The 26,399-nt window shown below is 42.7% G+C and overlaps 1 protein-coding gene across 4 annotated transcripts in view; it reads left to right on the forward strand.

Annotated features, from left to right (window-relative positions):
• The first annotated feature begins 1,084 nt into the window (after nucleotides 1-1,084).
• The window catches only part of Abhd5 (abhydrolase domain containing 5), a 29,909-nt gene continuing 4,594 nt past the window's right edge, over nucleotides 1,085-26,399 (forward strand). Inside the window, exons 1-4 of one of the 4 annotated variants that reach the window (NM_026179.2) lie at nucleotides 1,085-1,308; nucleotides 14,605-14,690; nucleotides 17,358-17,730; nucleotides 25,375-25,529. In NM_026179.2, coding sequence (NP_080455.1) covers nucleotides 1,256-1,308; nucleotides 14,605-14,690; nucleotides 17,358-17,730; nucleotides 25,375-25,529 — 667 coding nt within the window. In that variant the 5' untranslated portion in view covers nucleotides 1,085-1,255. Of the gene's footprint in view, nucleotides 1,309-1,364; nucleotides 1,914-14,604; nucleotides 14,691-17,357; nucleotides 17,731-25,374; nucleotides 25,530-26,399 lie in introns of those variants that run through there. The other 3 variants (XM_030244526.1, NR_152865.1, NM_001359207.1) reach the window with 3 other exon arrangements.

Genomic DNA, 26,399 nt, shown 5'->3' on the forward strand with positions numbered 1-26,399 from the left:
CTAGTTCATACACTTTCTCCTGACCGGAGGAACCTGCCCCCAGCCAAGGGAAACATCCCTTATGCAACACCAGGATGCCTCTATTTGTTTAATCACAGTGAGTGCCATAGTTCTGAATTCTATTTTTAAAGCGCAGTCTTGGACTTACTTGCTAGCTGCTGACTTTCATTTGCCTGTACTGAGCTTTACTCTTTATCACTTTCACGCATTTGCTCACGTCCCTTAACCAGGAAAAAAATTATTAAAATAATCCCACTCGAGGGTGTGCCTCCTTGCCTGTATGTGCACCATATACATTAAGGTGCTCTGAGGCCAGAAGAGGGTGTTGCTCCCCTGGAACTGGAATTACAAGCAGTTGTGGGGCTCCACATGGATGCTGGAAACAAACCCATTCTCTTCTATAGGACAGTATGCACTCTTAACCACTGAGCCATCCCTCGAGCCCTCTCCCCTTTAAATTTATTTATTTTAAAGACAGGGTCTCACTGTGTAGCTCTGGCTGGCTAATCAGGCTAATCCAACTCACAGAAATGTGTTTGCCTCTGACTCCCAAGTGTTTTTGAAGGGTGTGGACCACCATATCGAGCTCATGAGAATATTTTTATGAGCCCTCAGCCCTCTATCATTTTAGAATGGATTCTAGGAAGTGCTCTCCCTCTCTCCCTCCCTCGCCCCTCTCTTCTGTGGTCTGTGGGGATGATGATGGTGGTGGTGGTGATGGTGGTGGTGTGTGTGTAATTCTAGTACCCACACATAAGCTCTCAGCCTTCCGGAGTCTAGAGTCTGGCAGGGTGGAGTGCAAGTTCCTAGAGGCCACCACCTGAAAGTAAGGGCTGGAGGGTCCAGCACCACAGGATGCGCACTTCTGCCACTCAGGCTATTTCTGGCTGGGGTCTCACTCCAGGCTACCTACGGCTTGCCTAGCGCCCCGTCCAGGGCAGTCCACACGGGCGGAATGACGCATTAATGGTCATTATTCCGACGGATGACTACCTAGGCTCCCGCGGCGTCGGGCTGACCTTCCTTACCAGTGCCCCCGCCTCCGCGCGACAGGCGGGCAGCGCATGCGTGTCTGCGAGGCCGGGCCGCTGGGACGCCGAGCCTGCGGTGGCGCGGCCGCGCCCTCGGATCGTCCCAGCGGGCGGACGACGCATGCGCGGGCGGTGCGGTCTTAAGGGCGGCCGCGGCCCGGGGCCGCCCAGTCGGCCTGTCAGCCGGCTTCGAGGTGTGTCCCTGCGCTTGCGCGGCGGCGGTGATGAAAGCGATGGCGGCGGAGGAGGAGGTGGACTCGGCAGACGCCGGTGGAGGGTGAGGATCACCCGGGAAGGGGGGGACGACGTGGGTCTCGTGCGCTCTGGCGACCCCGGGCGGCCAGCCGAGGGAAGGCGCGGGCGCCCGCTCTCTCGACCCGTCGGGGCAGACAGGCCCGGTCAGGGCCGCGGGGCTGCGGGGAGGGAAAGCGGCTGCTGTTGACGGCCGTCCCGGTGATCCCGAGCGCGGCGGAGCTCAGAACTCCGCGCCGGGAGCCGTGCGTCGCCAGGGTGGGAGAAGGCGTCGGACTCGGAGCCTCGCGGGACAGCCGATCGCCGCCGGTGCGCCTGGGGCGCTTGCGTCCCACCTCCCGCTGCCCCGTGCGTGCGCTCCCGTGACCCGGCGGTCTGGCTTCACTAGCCCTGGCAAACTTTGTGAAAGTTGAAGGGCAGATGCCTAACAGGAAGGAAGCCCTTAAGTTGTTGTTGTTGTTGTTTTGTTTTTTTTGGAAACCGGAGTCACTCTATGTAGCCCTTGCTGGCCTGGAAATCTGTAGACCAGGGTAGCTTTTCAACTCTGCAGAGACCCAATCCTTTTGCCTCAGCCGTCCAGTGCTGAGATCACATGTGTGAACCACCACACCCAACTTCTTCATAGACATAGTAAGTTATTCTTTTTTGTTTTTGATATGTCATGCCCTTGTGAGTAGAACAATGCTTGGTGGAAAAATTAAATTACTATGAAAGTTATTTCACTGATTCTCAAAAGGCTACTTGTTTTATATGGACGGGACTATACATCTCCTTTATAAATTATTTTGACAGTTGTACTTCAGCTATTTGGAGACATTTGTATGGGAAAGATAACCATAGGGTAAATAGATTATGGTAATGTGAAAGTAAGTATTTTGGAAAGATGTTAGGGGAGGAATATTTTTGAAATGCTAGAAACTACACTCTTCAAGTTTTGTTTAAGTGATAATTAACAAGTGGAGCCACTGTTTTGGTCTGTTGTTGAACTTCCTAGTTATATTGACATGAAATACAGAGTGTCATGTGGTACAACTAGGACCTGGTAGCTTGGGTTTCTATTAAATTTGTCAGGACATTTTTCTGGCTCTGAGAATTCTAACTTGTGGGCCCTTTTGGTCTTGATACTGTGAGGCTCAGGAATCCATAGCACAACGGTGAGAGTGACATGGCTCTGATGATGGCTGGAGGTCACTGAGGGCAAGACTGGTTACAGTCCCTAGTCAGAGGTAGACCTCTCTGGTATTTTTGGCAGGACCCGTGAGCAGTGCTGGATAACCATGCAAACAGAAAGAAGGCTAGGTTCTTGCTGGGTGCTCCCCCAGTGTGGTCATGATAATCCTAGAGTCTCCCCTGTGAGTAGATCTGACCACTCCCATTTTCATTTGGAACCGCCACTACCAAGAAGCAGAGCTAACTGGAACCTGCTCCTTTAGGTGTCTGCATTCAACTTTAAGGCGTTTTCCTCATATTTCTGCTACTTCTCAATGGGATTGGGACTCGTGGGATATTTGCCTGCCGTTTTGAGTTAAGTTCTTCAAGACATTTGGGTTTAGATGATGCCATAATTTGGGTCTGGTCTGAATGTCCTAAGAGACTTCACATGTTGGCATTTAATCCTCATTGAGAAGAACTGAGTAGAACTCCAGTGTGATGATAGTTCCTAGAGGCAAGGCTTTGGGATCAGTCAGTAGAACCAAGCCTTGGTGATTGAACCCTTGTGGTTTTCTGAGAAGAGGAGGAGAATTCAGTGTATGCACAGTGTTCTCAGCTCCCTGTGTCTTGCCTAACCCTGATATCCTATGCTACCCTGGGATTTTACCAGGAAAAGTCTAACACTAGGAGTAATCCTATTTTGTACCTCCGGAAGTATGATGAAAACACCTCATTTCTTTACAGATGGGGAGATGATATTGATAAAGCAAGCGATTATAAGCTGCCATCCTATAGCATTTTGGAGCATGTAATTCTTTCCCTTCGTGGCTCTTGGTGGAGACAAGTTTACTGGGAAGCTTTCAAAATCCTATCCCTTTCAGTTGCAATACAGTTGAGAAAGCCAAATATAATAAGAATAGGGTAGATTTCTGCAGATTGCTTTAATGATATCCCAGAGAATTACATAGTGGCGGAATTTGGGGGAAAGCCATCACAGAAATTCACCATTGCAGAGTAGACCAAGAAACAGGTGGTTTTCAGGGCATGCTGGAGTTGATCTGTACTGGCAAATCATTGCTGAATTTTCAGGAATTTTACCACACCAGTACCCTGAAACCAGCCACAGTGGGAATATTTACACCATGGGAAATCAGCAGATTCTATTAAAGAAGACCGGATTTCTCTCTACTGCCTCAGTTGATTTGCCACATCCTGCTGGATATATGTTAAAGTCTCTTGTATAGTTCTGTGCTTTGGCGATTGAAGAGTGAACTTCTTTATCTTATCTCATAAAAAAACTGCTAAGATCTAGACATTTTTTCCTGCTGCTATTGCTCTGTAATCCTTGCTCCAAGTCTTTTTCAAAATCTTGAAATTCTTCAATGCTAATCCCAGTGCCAATGCCCTTACTTATTCACACACACTATTGACTTTTTCACACACCCGTACACACACACACACACACACACACACACACACGTGCGCACACACAGTGACCTCATGTGAGCACTGCACCACTGAGCTACATTCCCAGCCCTCTTCAGTGTTCAGTACTACACTGAAACTCTTATTAGACAGCTAACTCATATTTACTCTCTTAACTGAGACCAGTAGTTAGTTTTATTAGGACCTATTCTTTTAACTATTTTCTAAATACAAGAATTCCTTACAAGTTTATTATAGCCTTTTAATTTTTTAAATTTATGAACAGCTCTTGAACTATCTTTTCTTTGAAGGACTGAGATCTCATTCTCTTCTGGGCTGGAGTATAATTGTACTGTTTGTTTCTGCCAGTTGTTTGTATCTACTTTTTCACATTTAACATGTAACACGTTTAGACCATACCTTGCTTACGTCTTCCTTCCTTTAAACGGTGTAAAGTGTCCAGCTTGGCCCTCTACTCGTCTCATTGTTTGAAGACAGTTGCATTCTTTTGGCTATTCACTCTTAAAACTGGCTTCTATCAAATCTGTTCCCTTTATTGTCTCTGGATAACAAATCAATTATCAAGTCCCCATAGAGTCTAACAACCTGCCCTTTCTTGTCCCACTGTTCCTCGGGAGCCACCTAGTTCAAAACGTTCACACTCTTTCTCGGGGGTTTTTGTAAGGTTGCTAACACACATTGTACACAGCTCATTCTATTACTTCCTTTATCCAAGAGGAGTGTTCTTCACACACAGCGGCTTTATAGTTATGGTCTGTTCCAAGTCCAGCTGCAAAGCCATTTGGAATCTGAGTGGCTTCTACTTAGCTTTGGGATTTTTATTTCTTTTCTGTGCACCTGACTCAAACTCTGACAAGCCATATTTTCATGCTTCCTAAACACATTCCCTGCTTCCCTGCCAGTCATCGTGGTTTGTTTCTCTTCGTTTCTGTAACCCAAAATTGATTGTTTCCTTCTTTCTCTAAGGTCATGGTATTTTGTATGTTTGGTGATGCATGCCTATCTATGTATATGTGTGTATATGCTGCATGTGGAAGCCAGATGAGGAAGGGCATCCAGTGCCTCCCTCTGTTATTCTCTGTCTTACTCTTGAGACACAGGGTCTCTCACTGAACCTGAAGCTTCTGTTCTGGCTCCCAGGCTCCCTGGGATCTGCTCCCAGGCTTTGGGTTGCAGGCATGCTAGGACATGTTTCCTCGCATGGGCCCTAGGATCTGAACTCAGGTCCTCATGTTTGCACAGCCAGTGTTTTACCCGTTGAGTGATCTCAGCCCCCCATGGTATTTCTTAAAAAATGTTTTGAAGTTGTAGCCTTGAACTTTTGATTTTTCTGCCTCCACTTCCCAAATGCCAGGACTGCAGGCATGTGGCACCACAATCAGCTCTAACGTTCCTTTGTCTCACTTAGATACTATTTAACAATGTACGTATTTATATATTTATTTTGTCAGCTCAGAACAAGGCTTTTGTTTACTGAAATGTTTGGCAGAGTCCAAAGGGGCTTTATAAATGACAATCCTTGGTAATTTCTTACTACACTTTCAGCCATTATAAACATGTGCTGACATGAGCACTGAGCTTGCAAACCTAGTAGTTAATTATTCACACCTTAGGGGTGTGGCTTATTTTCATAATATTCAGAAATGTTTGTATTTGAATAGGACAATTAGAATCACACACCTAAATTTTCCTGGAATATTGGAAACAGGATTCTATTTCTTGACCTTAGATGAACCAACCCATGCCCCTCTCTGTTCCTGCACCGCAGAGTAGGTCTGCAGTCACAGACCAGCAAATGCAGATGCCAATCCTGTGACAAAAAACAAAGCTGATAAAATCAGGGTGGGCCACACAATCAAAACATATGCTTCAGGATTCAAAGATGTGAGCCATAGTATTTAACACTCATCTGGAAGCTTTATGGACTTTTGAAGCAGCCTTGAGTAATTGTTAGGTTTTTATGTTAAACGTAACGCCCTTGATTGAGCTACAGAAAATGTGGATAAGCTCCTTTTAGAACTTAAGGAGATACTGCTCCAGCTGTAGAGCAGTGAGTGTGTGTGCTCACGTGCAACTGCTTCCCGTGTGCTTGGCTCCTTTTCTGTGTGAGGGAAGGTAGGAAATGCCATAGAGAGGTTATGTGGGTATGCGTATGCTTGTGGGTATGTAAACTCTTGCTTTTATAGGACAGTGTAATTCTATGTAGCCTAGACTGGTCTCCAAAATCTCAATTTTTTTCTGCTTCAGCCTCCTGAGTGCTGGCATTACAGGCCTGAGTCACACCACTCAGCTTTTAAAAGATTCTAAATTAACATATGGGTGTATTAGAGGACAAGTGCTGTCATGGATGTAGTGGCCAGTTGAGAACCTGAATCCTTTCAGCTTCATATATCTAAAAATGTATTCATCACTTAAATTGTACTTATATGTGACATATTCTTTCCCCCTCTTTCACAAGAATAGGGTTTTAAATTTCTGTTTCCAAGAAAGGATGCCCAATTTGAAACTGTTTAATTCTTCTTTGATTGAAGACTTATGTTAGAGGAGTATGTATAACACCTCTAATTTGTATATTTCTTTTTAAAACCCCCAAAGCTTCATGGTTTCTTTAAATAAGATACAATTCTTTGTTTAGATTACTTAACAGAGAACAATAGTAAGCACATTTTCTGGGCTTCATTATATCAGTAGAAGGATGGCTACTATTTTAAGCAAAATTGTAACATAATGAAATCCTCTTTACTTATAACCTAATTAGAAATGTTACGTTAAGTGCCCAAAAGAGTGTGTGGAAATTGGCCAGGCTTCTGTATATTTTCTTCAGGATACTTTGAAATTTCTTTCACCATTTCACAATATTTATAGATTGTGCAATTCAGGTTTAGTAACACTATAGATAGTCAAATGTCTCAGAGAACAGAACAGGAATTACCAGGAACTTAAGTGTTCATGGCATGAGGAACAAATCCATTGCTAGTGATAGTTACACAAAATTAGGTAGAAAGTTCAGGGGGACATGCAGGATAATTAAAATCAAACTTTTTTTTTTGTAAAATATGTTAATCACAACTACCTGGCTTTCCTAAGAGTTATCACTTTTAGTATGGTTTTCTAAAACTTTCCTTACTAATTTTGTTTCCACTTGGGTGGTTATAGATGTAGATCAAGAATCTTAATTATTTTCTTTTTAAAATTAGATGTTTCGGGGCTTGTATCTTCTTAACCAAGAAGGTCAGTGCCTAGGTCACAGGGCTTTTAGAGAAAATCTTATGGCACACACTGGCAAGCCTTCCCAGTGTTGTGTGTTTACTTTGGGAAAGTTACAGTCTTTACAGTGAATGGCTTTTCTTTGTATTACAGTTGATACTTCCACTCTCCTCTGACATCAGCCCTTGGCGATGGCTAATAGTGCTTGCTTAAATAGGTCATACTTTTCTTTTTTTCCAAAATTGTGTGGAGACAGCTATCTCTGTTTACTGGTCTACAGATAGACCTTGTGGATTTTTACCTAGAATCTGTGACCTCAGAAGAATGGCTCTGAGTCTGTCAGGCTTAGTTCCAGTCTCCACATGCTAAACCCAGGGAATGCCAGACAACTGGATGGCCTCAGAGACCCAGTGGATAGACACAGTCTCCTTGGAGATGTAGTTAAGTTACCTGGCAGACAGAGGAGAGGATTAACCAAGGACTAACAGAGATAGCAAGAAAGTGTGAGGACTTCTGAAGGGTAGGCAGACATTGCTTTTCACTCTATAGGTGTTCGTGGGAGCTGCTGTATGTTTAGTGCCCTGTCTTAAAGAAACAGAATTAGAAGTCAGATTCCATACTCCATCTTACCAGAAATCTGATTAAAGCAAACCTGGACAGAAATTCTGTTTGGACTTAGGGGAAATGCTTTCTTCACAGTTTTATTAGGAATGATTTTTTTTTTTAAATTTCAAATATGCTATAGAAAAAGCTCACTTGTAAAAAACAGCCCTGCATTGATGAAGAGGTAACTACAAAAATAAGAGCTTTGTTGCCCCTTCATTTTTAGTGTAACCCACCTGGTACAAATACTAAATTGAGGGGCAAAAAAATCATGGCTAATTCCAGCCTTTAAAGATTGTTTGTGTAGCCAGGTGTGGTAGTTCTTACCTGCAGTTCCACCACCTGGGTGATAGAGGCAAATGAATCAAACATTTGAGGCCATTCCCAGCTGCTTAGCAATACAAGCTTGGATTTCCTGAGAACCTGTCTCACAAAAAAAAAAGTTTGCTTTGTGGAGTGGTGAGTCAGTGGAGGAAGACCTCTGCCTGTATTGGCGTCTGCTTCATAACTTTTAAAATTCTAATCCTTGTACAAAGAAAGTTTCAGTCTAAAAATTGTTTTTAATGATTGAACCAAATACTGCATCTGTGATTTCTTTCTCCCAACTTATTTATGTCATTTGGAGCTATGGTAAATTTTATTTCAGGTGTTTTTTTTTTTTTTCTTTTTTTTTTACTGACCCCTGGTCTTGCGCGCAGTCGACTGGCCAGGAAGAATGACGCTGCAACAGGATCCTTCCGCACACACGTTTATTGGGAGAGCTTGATTGCAGAGGCGAAGAGACCCCAAGCCCAGAACTGGTGCTGCTTATATAGGCCTAGGAGAGGCATGACTCACACCCGGATTGGTTGTGCTTGGGTTATGCTAATCACCTCATTTGCATGACAACATCTGATTGGTAACTTCTCTCCCATCTTGGCAAAAGAACCTTTACTGCCTATGCATGTGTGGTGGCCAGCAGTAGCCAACTGCCACTCTGCAACTGCCACTCTGTAACTGCCACTCTGCAACAGCTTCCACATCTCCTCCTTTTTGTTTTAATAAAATGAGGCTGGTCTAGGCCTGTGCAATTATGTCCATCCGCCGTGGCTCCTATTTTAGGTTGTTCCTCTAATGTCACAGCCTTTCCCGTCATAGGGTAACCCTATCGCCACTGGGCCCCATGTCTTAGGTTGGTCTGTGCATGAGGAAAGTTGCCCATCTCTGGATACTGCAGTGCTGTGTGACAGTAACTGCTAAATGACCTAGGGCGAACTCTGCAAAAGAGGCCAGCCAAAAAATGAATTAGTGGGGAAATCATGATCACCCTATCGCGTGCAGTGAGGAAACCTCAGGGATGTGCAAGGGCTGATCAATGATCGTTGAGTCTCTCTCATCTCAGTGTCGTGGGGTGCAAGAGCAGAGGACTCAGATGTCGACTAATTCTTGAGCATAGATAACCAACCTTCAGGGGAGGTGCTGTTTTCAATAGCTAAAAGTGCCTGAGTTATAATCACCTTGTCACGTTTTTTTGTTGGGTTCTGAATTTGCATACCAACCAGAGCATGAACACCAGTCCACAGCATATGGCAGCACCAAACAAAATCACTCCCACCCATTCCTTAAAGTAAGAAAAAGCAGAGGTAAGCCAAGAGGTAAAGTCTCCGAGGGTCATTGGTTCCACTCTGGTCCCATTAAGGTTCAGGATCTGTATCTGCAGCCTCGTCTGCAACCTTTCCAGCTCCTGCAACCAGTTCCCCTTCAGGTAATTCGATAGGTCTGTACTTTTAATAAAAGAATCATTAATATACCTAACGGGAGTAGTGCACATGTGCGGAGTGGATGCCACACAACTCATTTGTATGACATCCATCATCTGTTCCATGTTATGTTGTAAAATATCCATTCTCTGATTCACTAACATTAACCCTGAGGCAATATGAGAATCTGCCCTTTGCAGGGTAAGCAATGCCTAAGACTTTTTTTTTTTTTTTTTTTTTTTTTTTTGCTATCTGACTTATAGTGTCAGCAGTATTAATTTGATCTGCCCAATTAATCTTTTTCTTTAAAAAAAAATTACAGGGTGTAAAAGGTTTATCCACATTATGCACAAAGCATAGAGTATAATTTAAATGAAAACTAGTACTCTTATACACCCGTGGCTCTTGAGGAGTTTGTCGTGCATAAGGCACATCCAAAAAACATTCCTTTGCAAAAAACAAAGGCTAGGTAGAAGAATTGGAATGTACCGGTAAAGGTACTGGCCATGATCTTACTATGGCCCACAAAGGTATACTTATCCCGGTCTCAATCATCAGGAGCAGGAGGATCATCTTGGGGTTCATCTTGATCTTTCACGGTCCTTGTCAGTCGCGTCGGAACCCAAAGTGGATTTTCTTCACCCTGCGGAAAAACACAAATAGCTCCCCGGGATCTAACTAATATAGGATCCAGGCCATACCATTTATTATCAAGGACATTTTTCCATTTGACCATTTCATTGGGCGATTGAGGCCATTGTCCGTGCCTTTCAGCTGGTGATCTTCCAGCATCATCCAATTTTAAAAAATTAAGAGTAAATATTGTAAGGGATAGAGCCATCTTTGGTGTCATAGTCTCTATCCCCCCTTTTTGTTTTTGCAAATATTGTTTCAAAGTACGATGGGCTCTCTCAATGATGCCTTGGCCCTGTGGATTATAGAGCAACCCAGTAATATGTTTCACTTGCATTTGTTTGCAAAATTGGCTAAATTTAGAAGAAGTATACACAGGACCATTATCTGTCTTTAGCACTAAGGGCTTGCCCCATGTAGCCCAAGCCTCTAAGCAGTGAGATATGACATGAACTGCTTTTTCCCCTGTCAAGGGAGAGGCATGTAGGACACCAGAACTGGTATCGATGGATACATGTACATATTGTAATTTCCCAAAAGATCGGATATGCGTGACGTCCATTTGCCAAACATCTAGGGGTCGCAATCCACGAGGATTAACACCCACAGAAGGTGCATTAATAAATTCTACACATTTACCACACTGTAGGACAATATTTTCTAGTAATTTTTGAAAATCATTTAGTGTTTTTAGATGATCTTTTCTTATACTAATCTTTTGTGGGGTAACACATCATAAAGTAATAGTGGCTCCTAAAAAATGACTAACATTAGAATGCTGTGCTTTTTCTGGTGGAATAATCAAGCCATTATTTTTTAAAGTTTCATTAAGCAAGCCATAAGCTTGCTGTATACTTTCTTCTTCTGGTCCACCTGATAACACTGTGTCTCCTTTCTTTTTCCTTTTTCTTTTTAAGCCCTTCTCCTCTTCCGACATACTTTCTTGTTGCTCTGTAAGGAATTTCTGACCTGTCTTAACTGCCTCTACACACAGTTTCAAACAGTAACAGAGTCCATATATCAGAACAAACAAGACCAAAACTATCAGACCTACCCACAAAGGGTCAATGGGAGAAAAAAGCATAACTCATGAACCTTAACTTGTCCCAAAGCCGGGAGCCTTATCGTCTCAATCCTTTCTTTCCTTCTCTTCTCTCTTTTCCTTTTCTCTTTCCCTTTTCTTTTTCCTTTTTTTCCCCCTTTCCCTTTTCCTTTCCTTTCCTTTATCACTGGTTCCTTTTATTTTTCCTCCCTTTTCTTTTTCTTAAAAAACATATCCCCCTTTAACCTGGGGACCAATTTGGGAGACTTACCGGTACCACTGTTCCTCAGCTGAAGAGTTCTGAATCCACGCTGGATCCTTCTCAGCAATCTGTTTTACAGGAACACTTATTTACTGCTCCCCAGCTGAAGAGTTCTGAATCCACGCCGGATCCTTCTCAGCAGTCTGTTTCACGGGAACACTTTATTAACCGCTCCTTCCTTGTGATGCAGTTCTGGATCCTCCCTGTAGCAGGGGGTCTTCGCTTGTGCCTGAAGATGTTTCTTTTCCTGGGTTTTCGGCACCACTTCTTGCGTGCGCTAGACTGGCCAGGAAGAACAATGCTGCAACAGGATCCTTCCGCACACGTTTATTGGGAGAGCTTGATTGCAGAGGCGAAGAGACCCCCAAGCCCAGAACTGGTGCTGCTTATATAGGCCTAGGAGAGGCGTGACTCACACCTGGATTGGTTGTGCTTGGGTTATGCTAATCACCTCATTTGCATGACTACATCTGATTGGTTAACTTCTCTCCCATCTTGGCAAAAGAACCTTTAATGCCTATGTATGTGTGGTGGCCAGCAGTAGCCAACTGCCACTCTGCAACTGCCACTCTGTAACTGCCACTCTGCAACGGCTTCCCACACCCTGGCAAATAAACTGTACTATGATCTGAAGGATATCTGTTTAATAAAAGTGATGGAAAGTGGTGAAATTCAGTTATAAAAAACTTCCTGTTCATAATTCTATGATCAAATAAAGGCATGATGCTTGGTCAAAAAAAAAAAAAAAGAGCTTCAGTTTAATGATGATTTAAAAACAAACAAAACCACGTTACCTTCTTTTATCAATATTAAAAAATTGTTAATTAATTTAAAAAGTTGCGTAAGCCATATCATTCCCTAGTTAGTTTGTAGATAGATATGCATACTCAGGAGTGGACTGGTACTAACATCTTCTTACCTCAACAGTTGATCACTGTAGCACTTTTGAGGGGTGCCCATGGTCTTCTTGTCTTGTCAGTGCATAAGTATGAAACTGGCATTTTAATGCAGGCCATTATATATCAAACTATATGGCTATGAAACCAACCAGATATATCTGCTAATATTCTCCTTTTGATTCTCTCTATTTGTGTACACACACACACACACACACACACACACGGTACTACTGAACCTACTAGGAAATTTTGTCTAAAGAAAGTTAACTGTAGAAATAAAGGGATTGACTCATATTGTAGCTACTAGGCCATCATGCTTTCAGTCACATAGCCACATGCTGAGGACTCTTGCCTGGATTCTCTTCCTTGTGTCAATATTAAGCTATTTTTTGTTTTAAAGGTTCAGACCCTTGCCTGGCCCATGTACTTTGTTGTTACAGAACCTGAGGCACACTTGTTAGGCCAGTGACTGCCACCTCTAGTTCCCAGTCACTGCTCTCAAGTGCTCACTTGCCCACCAGCCAGTTGGTGTATTTAGTACTGGATATAAGGTCAGCTTTTGAGATGGATATAACTTTTGGTGTATTCACTATGCAGTAGACAGATAAACATGTAGGAAAAAATAGCCACCGATTACACAGTAACTATATCTGTAGCAAGAACTGATCACACCTCTACGCCCTGGCATCAGGAATAGTTTTTCTGAAAAAGTGAGGCATTAAGACCAAAGGAAGAGCTATGTGAACCTTGGAGATAATTCAGTCTAAAGTTCTGAGAGGGGTGAGGCAAGGCAAGAGGAAAGCTGGGTAGGAGCAGATGGGACAGTTTGTAAAGTTCTTGCCTCACAGGACCTAGGAGTATGGGCCATCTGTAGACAATAGACATCTTCTCGGGCATTTTGAGGGAGGTAATCTCCTGTAGACAACAGGGATTTGGGGGTCTTTCAGAATTGAACTTAAAGTATCTACTTTTGTTACTAACTGTATGTCCTTTATCTTGGTGTGAATCAAACTTCAGCTTTCACATCTGTGAACTGGGCCTAATTTGGACCAAGATTACCCCAAATTGTAAGTGTCCTAATCATCTGACATTAGTTACTAAGTACCTGCTATAGAGAAATGCATTTCACATTGCATTTCACAGAGCCTGTGAAATTTAGAAAAAGCCAAAGGCTGAGTGAGCAAGCCTCCTTTCCCAAGCAGCTTGCTTCTCTATGCACACCAGCTTTTTTTCTCTTGTTGCTTGTTTTACTCTATTTGAAGTACAGGAATCAACCCCAGGGCCTCCAGCATGCTAGACTAATGATCACCACGAACTGTACCCAGCCCCTATTTGAATGTAGTGTGTTCTCTCTCATGATGGTGGTACTGAGGCAAAACACCAGGAATCTTTATTACACCTTCTAACCACTGATCAAATTTAGCTTGTTTCAGTTTTAAATATATTCTTTGGCTAAATCTTCATGTCTTGGTCCCTCTTGCCAGTGCTTTGGTTCAGGCCCTTAACCTTCATATGGAATTGATCACTTTTCAAATTCATTCTTCATTCCTCAGGAGTGTCTCACTACCATTACTGAATCCTTGCCAGCTGCAGATGGCTGCTGAACTCTGTATTGCATCAAATTACTGCAGTAAGGTTTTGGTCTGCTGGTTGGCCTAAAGCTGAAAGTTCACCCACCTTGTAGGTGACTCCTAGGAAGTGTCGGTCATGGCCTCTCCACATCATCTGTTGTCTCAGACCTGCTCTCCCTGTTGAGACAGGCTGTGTCATTCCTCTCAGGTGCAGTTTATCAGTGCCAAGGCTGTTCTGTCAGGTAATCGCTGCTCTAGGCAGGCTGTGCACAGGCCAGCAGCTCGTTGCACTTTTTTCATGATGTCTAAAACTTTTTTTCTTTTTCTTTTTTTTTTTTTTATGAGAATTTTTAATAGCACACTTCTCATTTTAAGCCTGCTGTTCAGGTGAGGTGAAGCTATTCATATATACATAGTCTTTAACTTTTTGCTCTTCTACCTGTTAAGAGATGGCCTTATTTTGGGAGTGGTGTCCTCCCCTCCTTCCCCCACTCCCTCCCTTTCTCCATTTCTTCCTTTCTTATTTTTTATCCTTTCTGTGATTATTTGGAATTTGACTATCCTAGAGGATGAGGTAGCCTTTGTTTCTTACTTGTAGGTACCCGGTGCCTGTCCCGTTGACCTTTGCCACCTGTAGCTTGCCCTAACGGGTGCTGGCCCTCACGGGTGGTGGCTCTCATGGGTGCTGGGGTTCTCTGAGGCTTTTCCAGGATGTAGTAGCTGAGAGCATGACCTTACTTATTTGCATTTTGTTTTTGGTGTTTTAGGTCAGGATGGCTGACAGGGTGGCTTCCTACCTGGTGTCCCACATCTACATCACACCTTAAAGAAGCTGAAGAGAAAATGTTAAAATGTAAGGTTTTCCTCTTGTAAGTTTCTTCAGCTATTTACTAAAATCGACCAACCATAGTGCTTTGTCCTGGAACTGAAGATGAGATCCTGTGGTGTGATAGCTGCTGGCAAAGAGCTTTCTTGCTCTTCTGTTTCGGCATGTGGCATGGGGTGAGGGTGGGGCAGTGATTGTCGGTGTTTTGGGTCTGAGATCCCTGTTAAACTCTTAAAAGTAGTAAGGATCCTAAGGAGTATTGTTTATGGAGTATAATTATTGATATTTACTAGTAGAATTAAATTTGAATTGAAAATTTTTGTTGTTTTGAAAATAATAGTAATAAACTATTCTATGTTAAAATAATATATTTGTAAAAACATTGCCTATTTCCCTAAAAATATAATTAGAGGAGTGACATTGTTTTCAGGAGCGCAGATCTCTGTAATGAGCTGTATTTGTACATTTGTTTCTGTGTACTCACTTGTCATGTGACTTGGAAGCCATCACTATAACACTCATGAATGAGAGTAGAAGGGTAAATGGGTGGAGGGGCAGGGAAGGGAAGTCTGATGGCTCACACCATGCATTGCGATGGCTCATACCATGTGTTGTTGTGGCTCAGACCACATAGTACTTTTGCAGAGAACCAGAGTTCAGCCTCAGCACTCATACCAGATGAATGACAACCACTTGTGACTTCAGCTCCAGAGGATCTGATACCTTTGTCCTCCGTGGGCACCTGCACACATGTGTGTGCATGAGTGTGCTCATGTTTACCCACATAATTAAACATTAAAATCTTTTAATTAATTAATTAATTAATTTATTTATTTATTTTTGTTTTTTCGAGACAGGGTTTCTCTGTATAGCCCTGGCTGTCCTGGAACTCACTTTGTAGACCAGGCTGGCCTCGAACTCAGAAATCTGCCTGCCTCTGCCTCTCAAGTGCTGGGATTAAAGGCATTCGCCACCATGCCCGGCCTAAAATATTTTTAAAAGAATGGCAAATAAAGCTTTAATACTCTCAAAGACTCCCTTGATATGCCCAAACTATATACTTAAGAGCAGATTCTTAGTGTTCCAAAGTCTTATTAATGGACATATTCTCCACTGGAACCAGCTCTTGGACAAGTTACCTTGCCCAGCTTACTCTTCCTTAACTATGAAGTGAGTGTAGGCCACTCCTTTGCGTTCCTTTTGACTGTACTGTTCTTTAAATCCACATTTATATTGGCACCGAAGCCTGCTGTTTTCTCTTATGAGCACTGAAATTGATCCAAACTTCTGGTATTTATTGTACAGTTTTCTTCTGCTGGTAGAATCTACAGGAATTGGTAAAGCAAAGGCTCCCTATCTGTTATTATTTAATGTTTATGCTGATGTCTGTGTACACCTGTTTATCACCCTCTTTACTTTCTCTTTTGTACATTTGGCAGTTCCAGAGTAAGTAACCATAACTGGTTCCATTATTAGGAATGGTTGGTTAGTCCTTTTGTATGGGTTTTAACTCAAAAATGAATTTCTATGTACCTGGATAATACTGCCATGTACAAAACTATTGGAATTTTCACTGTAATTTGCCTAACCACAAAAAAGCTTTTGTTAGGTTTATTAAAATTGCTAGATGCCCAACATGTATACTAATGTCTAAGAATTGGCCTTGCTCTGATGTCAGACATGAACATAAGTGATTGAACACTAAGATGAGCTCTCTAGTAGGTGGTACAGATAATTTTTATGGGAATTTCTCAGGCCTATTTCAAAAGCTGAAGAGATTTGGCTTCTCGCACTTCCTAGATCACCTCCTTTTCTAAGTGAGGGGATTTCTTCCCAGGTAAGGGCAGGGCATCAGTTAAAACCCAAGTGAATGCTGCCTTTGTATGCACAGTGTGCATAGATGGACAGTGGCACTGTGTACAGAGGCCCTAAGGTTAGTTCTAGTCTGTCTTGCACATGAATATGCACAGATAATTAAGGACATTCCTAGAGTAGCTATTTAGTTAATAAAATATAAATCAATTTTAGTTTTATCTTTGGTTAGTTTGTGGGGTTTAAAGTATTTAGTTATATGGGAATTTGAACAGAAGTGTTTTAATCTACAGAACTGTATTATTTTTATTTTCTGGCCAATTGCTTGAACTCAGGTTGCTTCATGGTGAGGTGTTGATGTCATACTCTGTGATCCATCTTTTCCACTAAGCTTTAAAGTGATCTAACTGTCCAGCTGTGCGTTCCTGTAGATACGTTTAATCCTTCTCCAGGTTCCTGATAACTTTCCATGATCCTTTCAAGTTTGACCTCAGTCTCAGATGCTAATCTGTCAAGTGTTCTGCAAATTCAAGATACTATTCTTTTGTTATTGCCTACAAAGCTAGAGACCTTAAGTAATGGGTCCACTAAGTTCTTCTGCAGTGGTAGGCATGTAATACTCTCAATATGCTAGAGTGGAAGAAGTCAGGAGGTCACATGACTTCCAAAGACTCTCACCACAGATACTTGAGGCTTGTCTAAGGTACGTCTTCCCACATAGTTATAAAACATGGTCATTTAGGTTTGCTTGCTTCAGTTAGGCATAGGCTCCTTTAGGGGCTGATATAATAGCTAAAGTAACAGGACCAACGGTTATTCACTGTTTTTGCCCTGAGAGCACTCAAGCAGTGGAACTGAGCAGAGTCCCTCTGTCTTCACCAGGTGTCCCCTGCACTTACAAGAAAGAGCCTGTGCGCATATCCAATGGAAACAGAATATGGACGCTGATGTTCTCTCACAACATTTCTAGTAAGACGCCACTTGTCCTCCTTCATGGTTTTGGAGGAGGTCTTGGACTTTGGGCCCTGAATTTTGAAGATCTAAGCACCGATAGGCCTGTCTATGCCTTTGACCTATTGGGCTTCGGAAGAAGTAGTAGACCTAGGTTTGACAGTGATGCGGAAGAAGTGGAGAATCAGTTTGTGGAATCCATTGAAGAGTGGAGATGTGCCCTCAGGTTGGACAAAATGATCTTGCTTGGACACAACCTGGGAGGGTTCTTGGCTGCCGCTTACTCACTGAAGTACCCATCAAGGTAAGTGTCAGCAGCAGAGGGGAGGCCACCCAAGTGTTCTCTGTGGTTCCCGTTCTTGGTGGTTACCGATGAGCCTCACAAGATAGACAAATGCCACAACTGGTAACCACTTTTGTAGCTAAAAGAATGAAATCAGATTTTCTTGTCACATGTACTGTATGTTGATAAGCTTGACAAAGGACGTTATATTTGTTACTTGTTATTATACAAAGTCTAATATATAAGTTTTTTTTGAGACAGTCTCACTGTGTAGCTCTGATTGGCTTAGAACTCAATATGAAGACCATGATGGCCTCCAATTCACAGAGATCTGCGGGTCTCTGTGTCCCTAATGCTGGGATTAAGGGCATGTAAACCTCACCTGGCCTAATGTATAACTTTAAGCCACTTTATAAAAATCCCATGGTGTTATGCGTATTTTCATGATCACAGTCAAACCTTCATCCATCAGGCTTTTCTAGACTTTTCACTAAATTATAGTTAAGTTATAATGGGAAGCAGGCTAGATCTCTGTGACTGAACAAATATATGCTCTGAACTTTATCTTCATAGTGCACCTTCCATGGTTCTTGACTGTACTATTCCCTAGACTTTCTCATTACAGACCCTTTAAAGAAATAATGGTTTTTGAGATAGGACTTGCTATTATACTAGGCTGACCTCTGACTCACTATGTAACCCATGTTGACTCAAGCTTGAACCTCCTGCTCTTTTCTCCCTGAGTGGTATTTTAGACTTTTACCCCACTGTACTCAGCAAGAACTACTTTTCAGTCCTTGGATTAGTGGGTGTTTTGCTTTAGAATATTTTTACTATTTTTTTGTACTGTTTCCTATGATGTTGCTGTTTTATCGGGAGTCACATATAAGTCCAAAGCAAATAAAAGAATAAGTTAGCTTTGTTTTGAGCCTTCTTTTTACAGAAGAGAATAATATCAGTGTTTTTGTGTTGCTGATGTAATTTTTTCCATTGAACTGTGTTTTAAGTCTAGAATTACAGACATCTTGGACTTTGAGGATTGTGGGTGAGGCATGGGACGGCCATTTTTAGAGTGTCTGAACCCACCGTGAGGCCATCCTGTTGCATAGCTGCAGGCATGTGGTCTGTACAGCATTGGACACGTGGTACAGTATGCTGTGTTTTATCTCTGCCACAGCCCTTATAGTGAGAATTTTAGTTTCTTTAACAAAACATAGAAATATTATTAAGAATGTGGTTTTTCATTTTAATCATGTGTGTGATATGGGGCTGCTTCAGATGGTTCACAGCAACTGACACAGTGATTTGACCCATGTTCTAGCTGGGGCATGATTTTGCCAGCTGCAGATAGTTTTGTGATATTGGAATTCTGGGGAAATTTCAGAGGGTAGATAAATGCTCAGGCCCCCGAGAGGTAGGGGGCTGTTGGTTGGTTATTAGTTGTTGGCTGGTTATTAGTTGTTGGTTGTTGTTTGTTAAGTAGCTGTGTGCAAGGAGGAAACAAGAAGAAATTAGATATCCTGAATTTGAAGATAGAACTTGCCCCATTCAACAGTAACGCTGGCCCCATCTCAACCCCTCACTTTATCCAGGGATCTTTTTCCTTTCCTCCCTGTCCTTTTTTTGGGTCCTTTTTTCCTCTCTTACCTAGTGTTCGGGGTTGAGAGGATAGAGAAGGATGGAAGAGAAAAGAACTGATAAAGTAGCAAAGGCCAGCTGCAGCCTCTTTTCTCCACAGATTTGGTGTGTTTCACCCTTTGTCCTGGAGGTTTCTGGTGGATTCAAAGTTCCTTGTATGTTTGACAGTGATAGTCTTGTCAACCAGACCTGTTCAGGAAACAAAACAAAAAACCAATAAAACCCATTACCCTTCCTTTTCTTAGTAGGCATTTTAAGGCTAGTCTGTGATTACATCATACTCATAGTGACAAAACTTAGTGTTATTTGTTGGAAAGAGAAGAAAAACATAGTTAGGTCAACAGCTGTTTGTAGGATTGACTCCCTTGGTTTTTGCAACCACTGTTATGCTCTGTGTTATGTGTTATGGCATCTCTGGATGAGGCTGTGGGCATCAAGCTCTACACTGTAAACTGTTAACCCTTAGAGCTGGCTGCTGATTAGAAGAGTTGGTGAACATTTCTTGTGCAGTAGTGACATGCTCTGAAGAGGGAGAGCTTGGTGAAAGCTTAAGAACCATGAGTGGGAAAGAAGAGCAGTGCCCCGCCCCGCCCCGCCCCGCCCTGTCCCACCCCATGGAGCTGTTGAGAGATGTTGTGATATTTGTGCCTAGTGCTGGAGATGAAGCACTGTGGGAATGAGAACTACGGAACGGTGGTCACAGTGGATGGGAGGATGCACAGACTGCCTAGTGTGTCTCAGTTCCTCTTCTTGCTATCAGAAGGCTGTACTCTACAGTGTCAAATAATCAAGACTATACTCTTGTCCTTTTTTTCCCTTTCTAGCTTAATGTTATTTTATTTGGGTTTGGTTTTATTTTGAGATGGGGTCTTTATATAGCTCTGGCTGTCCTGGAACTCACTCTGTAGACCAGACTCAAAATCAGAGATATACCTACCTGCCTTGGCTTCTGAGTGCTGGGATTAAAGGCCTTTTCTTTGCCTGTTTGGGTATGACAAATACAGTCTCGTAAAAGAATGCAGTTTTTAAAAATTATAAGAAAAAGCATGGGAGTAGCAGTGACCACACATTTCATCTGAGGGGCTAAGTGACTCGGTCCCCCCATTCCTATCTGAGGCTTGTATGGGCTGTCTCATTCCTTATTTTTGAGATGCAGCTTGAAAAGATTGAAAAACCCCAGTTAAATGTGTCTACTTATGAGCCATTCACAGAGAAAACAAAATCTGTCTGTTTGTTTGGTTTTGGTGCATTAGGTCATTGTAAGTGGTGCATTTCTAAGGGCCCTGTCTGTCCATATTTTACAGCCTTACTTGTGGCAGTGGTCTGTGTCCCCCATACTCTGCCAGTTGGTGAAAGCTGTGTACTATGCACTTGCTTCCTCACACTGAAGCCCAGTCTTCCATTGAAATATCAGTGATGCGCAAGGGGGTCAGTGGTGCACACCTTTAATTCCAGTACTCCTGAGGCAGAGGCAGGAGGATCTCTATGAGTTCAAGGCCAGCCTGGTCTACAGAGTGAGTTCCAGGATAGCTATAACTACATAGAGAGACCCTGTCTGGAAAAACCTGATAAACAACAAACAAAAAATCAAAAAAAGGTGAGGAATGAAATATAGTAGTATATCTCTTAGAATGTTGACATTTAGTGACTGTGTTTGGTATGTGTTGGGGGGGGGCACATTTTGTTTAAATTTTTCATCTTTAACATATCTGAAGAGGCTTTGAGCTGCATTTTTCCTAGATGGTATTAAAACTCACCACACCTTGTTGGTATGTCAGATACATGCCCAGATGTGCTGTGTACAGGAGGGAACGTGGCTCAGGACCATGTGTGCACGAGGCTTATGGTCTACCAGGAGTGGCTCAGCAGCTGGAATGAGTGCTCTGCTGAGGAGGTGGGTAGTGCTGTGAGAACCCGACCTGCTCTGGTCCAGTGATGATCTAACGAAGCATCTCTTGAACTGAGATTTAAAAGAGGAAACTGGGTGGCTGGAGATTATTATAGGCAATGAGAGGCATACATTACCAAGGCCCTGTGCTAGGCAGGCACCTGGGATGTTTAGGAAACAGCCAATGGGGAGAGAAGTTGTGAACTGGTTAGTAGATGACTCCAAATGAAACCACAGCTTCTTGTTCCTTCCCGCACAGCAACGTCAATTCTCAATGTTTTACTACAGTGTGACGAGTGGAGATGCCTCCTATAATTTCATTAGTAGATTAATATTCATTCACAAATAGTAGAACTGCTTGCTGCTTGAAGAGCCTTGAGCTTCTTCCCCATATGGAGAGCGAAGCAAGCCAATGTTGGTAGCCAAGACACTTGCCCCTTCCTCTTAGCTGGATGTGTCTTTTATATTCCCTTCCTTTGCAAAGAAATATCTGTTTTATAGGTATTTGTTATACTAAAGACCACATGATAAAAACTTAGAATGTGGTTCATGAGGTACAAGCCTGCTGTCCTAGCACTTGGGAGACACAGGCAGGGTAAGGGCAAAAATTGGAGGTCACTTTGGAGCACATAGATCCTGTCTCAGAAAAGAAACAAGTAGAAAGGAGCAGCAAAGAAACCCACTGTAGGTTATGCCCGCGAGGGTTATTAATGTCTCTACTGTAAGAGATTGGGGGTAACATTATCTGAGTAAGTGCCCACTGCTCTTGCCTGACTGCTCCTGACAATGCAGACCTGGGCTGAGCAGCTCCTGGATGCTCTTAAGAGCAGCAGCGTTTGTACTTGACTGTTTCCAGGCCGCCCCTTTCTCCCCAGTGGTGTGGCACTAACAGGAAATACCCGGAGCTGCCTCCAGTCTGAGAATGCTCCTTTGTCTAGACTGGAGTTCTCTTCCTGCTCATCTTCCTTGTTCCTTCCTTGCTTCAAAGAGGCCCTGTGGATTTCCTGCTGCATTTTAGTTCTGGGATGGATGGTTCTGGTTATGTCATTCCAGCTGGCAGCTGACTGAGTCTTATAAAGTCAAGTGTGTATATCATTTAGACAAAGCACCGTCTCACCCCAGTCTGTTAGTGAGGGTGGGACCCATTGCTTTGCCTTTAATGGTGTAAGCTGTTTATTGCTGCAGACTCAAGCAAACTCTGGGGACTCCTGTTGAGAAGAACGCCTGTTTCAAGACTGACAGGATGTCCTCTTATTTCTGCTCTTCTGGCTCTGCACTCACTGTTCCTGTAGTTTAATTGCTGTCCGGTTCTTGAGAAAGATGTCTGATAGGATGGCTCAGGTGTGCTGTCTTCTCAGACTCATTCCTTACCTACATGAGAACTGTCAGTCCTGTCAGGGTGGGGCTGGTATACTAGCTCCTATCTGTTATCTTAGCTCTCAGGAGGCTGAGAGGCAGGGGAGCACTACAAATCTACACATAGTGTCTCCTAAGAAAATAAACAAGATCACAATTTAAAGTCCTTCTCTGTATCCTCTGTGGAGTAGATTATGCTATGACAACTGTGCTTAGTGGATGCTTAACCTTGGTAGCCACCAAGTGCTTTGCATGGTTTATTGTATTCAAAATGAAATACAATGGCTTACAATGAAAAACAAGGAAATTATTTTGTGAGGTCTTTTACATGTAGCTAACATGGATGCAGCCTAACTGCGTTTCTGATGTTGGGGGCTTTGAAAAGTTATTTTCAAGCTTTTTTGGTATACATCTTGTGAAGAATTTATGTATGTGTGTGGGCATTGCTCATGCTTGTTGTATTTTTCAGTTCCAAATAATACATTTTATTGAAAATAAATCACATTGGCTCTTGATCCTCTGTAATGACTTCTTTATGAGCAGCTGCGTGATCCAGGGCCATCTGGGGGACCAGTGCACTCCTAGCTAGACTAAGATGGTTCTTTCAAACATTTGGATATTTTTACTTAGGACCAATACCAGACCTGCATCTACCACCTTCGCCACTCTGGGTCCCAAAGACAGGCTTGAGCAACACTGGGTCAGTTTACACCTTTTCAAAAACAACAACAACAAAAAAAGAGGTTCTTCATCCTAGTTCAAAGTACTTTGCCCAATATATTAAGCTGACATTTCCCAGAGGGATGATATTTTGAAAATTAAGCAAGGCAAGTAAAAACAACTTACCTCCAGCACAGTGGGGCTTTTAGATAAAGAGTTCATTTTCTTTGTTTAGGATGTATGAATATTGCTAGCTGCTTCCTTCCATGAGTGCTGTTTTCAGTAAGGTGACCATTCCACCAATTCTACTCCTACCTCTAGCATGTCTTTCCCACTCCCTGAATTTAAAGGAGTCTTCCATTTTGTTTTAAGAAAAAATGTATTTCTTATCTTTTTCTTGTACACTAAAGTATTTTTAAACTCTTAGGTTTGAAAACACACTAAGTAAGTACATCTGTCCTGTGCCATTTAACTCCCTCAAATCCATAGTTCTATCTCCCAAATGGTTTCAGGGCTACAGTTAGAGGCCAGTGTTGAGTTGGCAAACTAAAATGTACTCTTGCATTGCTGTGGTGCTCTCAGGAATGAAGCCTACCCTGTAGGTTGTTGTGAGCATACTAGAGTGGGGAATGAGACTCAGCCTTCCTCAGCATTAACAACCGTAGCTCTCTGGTGCGTGTCCACTGTCTCAGCGTCTTCCATCTGTGAGGAGAGGTTAGACTGAGTTTTCTCCACATTCCTGAGCTGTTCTCTGGAACAGAACTATGTTTTTGTTTTGTTTTGTTTTGTTTTAAGAGGTGATAATGATGTCACAACTTTTTATTTTTGGAAAGGCAATGCAAATGGTGTAGTGACACCCAGGTAATTAGGAAAGGGCAGCTCAGACCTAGTTGTGTGTGTGTATGTGTGTGTGTGTGTGTGTGTGTGTGTGTGTGTGTGTGTGATGCTGCTCTCTGGGGCATTTGGGGATCAGTTTGAATATAGCATGCAAAATAAACAATATAATCTCGGAACTATGTTTTAAAGCTTTCTGTTTGAAAAAAAAGAAATGCCAAGTAAGAATTGTTACTCATCCTTACATGTGCTGACAAAAATAATAAAGCATTTTTATGTAAGGAATAAAACTATGCAGACAGTTTTCAGTTGCTTTACTACTGTTCTGGTTATGACTGGGGAGGCCATCAGAAAAATTGTCATCTCACTCAGGGGGTTAGCCTGGCATCAGGCGACTGGATTGCGTACAGTTGAAACTTTCTTGTGTCAGGGAGTATGGAAAGGAATGTATGGCTAGTGTATCATGGTGTCATGATATAGAAAGGAATGTACGGCTAGTGTATCATGGTGTCATGATATAGAAAGGAATGTATGGCTAGTGTATCGTGGGGTCATGGGTGTCTGGCTTGTGTATCATGGTGTCATGGGTATATGGAAAGGAGTGTACGGCTAGTGTATCGTGGGGTCATGGGTGTCTGGCTTGTGTATCATGGTGTCATGGGTATATGGAAAGGAGTGTATGGCTTGTGTATCGTGGGGTCATGATATAGAAAGGAATGTATGGCTAGTGTATCGTGGGGTCATGGGTGGAGGAGAGAGACATATTCCTTTTTACCAATTCTAGGCTCCTAAACTCAAACGTATTTTCTTAGCCCAAGTTATATTACTGTCATGGTTGTGGGGAAATCCTAGCTTGCCTTAAAATTTTAGAATTTTCATAGGAAATTAACTGCTGTGGTATTTGAGGCCATTTCCTGAGTTTAAAGTTGATCTCTCATCTTTGCTGTCAGCTTTGAGATGTATAGAGCACTGCATTCTTGTGAGTGGTCGGTGGTGTCACCTGCAGAATACCCCTTCCTCCTCTCCTTTCTCTTTTCAGGAAACACATATTCTACATTGGTGTCTCTTTTGCTACCAAAATTTACATATAAGCAAAGCCTTCTTTTTACCAGAAACCCCTCAAATCCTTCCAGTCTTAAGGGTTGACACAACAAAAGCATGATTTTGCCTGATTGACAGTTAGTCTTCCCTTAAGGGGCTCAGCCTACCTTGAGTTTGTTTACTGTTAGCCATTTGCAGATAAAGAATGAATTTATCAAGTGAGCTTAAATCTGTTTTTTCCTTAACAGGGTTAGTCACCTCATTTTAGTAGAGCCATGGGGTTTTCCTGAGCGACCAGATCTTGCTGATCAAGAGAGACCAATTCCAGTTTGGATCAGGGCCCTAGGGGCAGCATTGACTCCCTTTAACCCCTTGGCTGGCCTCAGGATTGCAGGACCTTTTGGTGAGTGTTCATATCCTGGGGGGAAAAAAAAAAAACAGTGTTTATAGACACTAGAGGAGTGAGTGCTTTCTCCACTTAGGTTTGGACAGGCCTGCATCCCCCACCAAAGCCATTGTCAGCTCAAAGTACCTCCCTAACATTACAGAGCAACAGCATAATACACTGCAGAGCCTTTGTACATGGCTGCCTAAGTGGGTCACTGTTACTTCCTTTTAGCACAAGAGTCTGGTTCCACATGTCAGCTCAGGAAACCATCCAGATTCAAAATAAATTTTTACTGACCACCTATTGCTTCTCTGCTGTCCTGAGTTGACGTAGCATAAACTAGGGATCATCTGTGTTTCCTGCTCACCATTGTTAGCCAAGTCCTAACAAATCAGAGCTCTTAGTTGTCCTCCTACTCCCTTACCACGTGTCAAGCTGAATAACAAGGTGGAGCCAGTCACTGTCCCTGAGAGGGAGCTTTTACATTGTAAAGCATTACAAATAATTATCAAAAGAGACAGAGGGAAATGCTGGGGGTAAGGTAGATCCGTCTGGGTACCCTAAAACCCAAGCAAATGCAGTGTCTGACGCGGGCAAGAACAAAGCACGCTGGCCTCTGGTGATCACTTGAGGGTGTGTGGTTCCTCGGAGTTAAGAAGAAGATCCTAAAGCCTACGTGATGGGCTGTGGCGCTGACCCACGTACGTCCCTGTACTCAGATTTCCTCTTTCCTCCTCTATGTCCGTTTGATGGAGAGTAAAACCATCCTTGCGTGAACATTTTGGGCTCTGGATGATTTATTGACTCTGAGTATTTACTTATTTTGAGTGTTAGTGTTTAGACTCTCAGTCTTACCCATAGCCACAGGTATTTCCTTCCCTTATG

Source organism: Mus musculus, chromosome 9 (assembly GCF_000001635.26).
Source record: "Mus musculus strain C57BL/6J chromosome 9, GRCm38.p6 C57BL/6J".
Taxonomy (NCBI): Eukaryota; Metazoa; Chordata; class Mammalia; order Rodentia; family Muridae; genus Mus; species Mus musculus.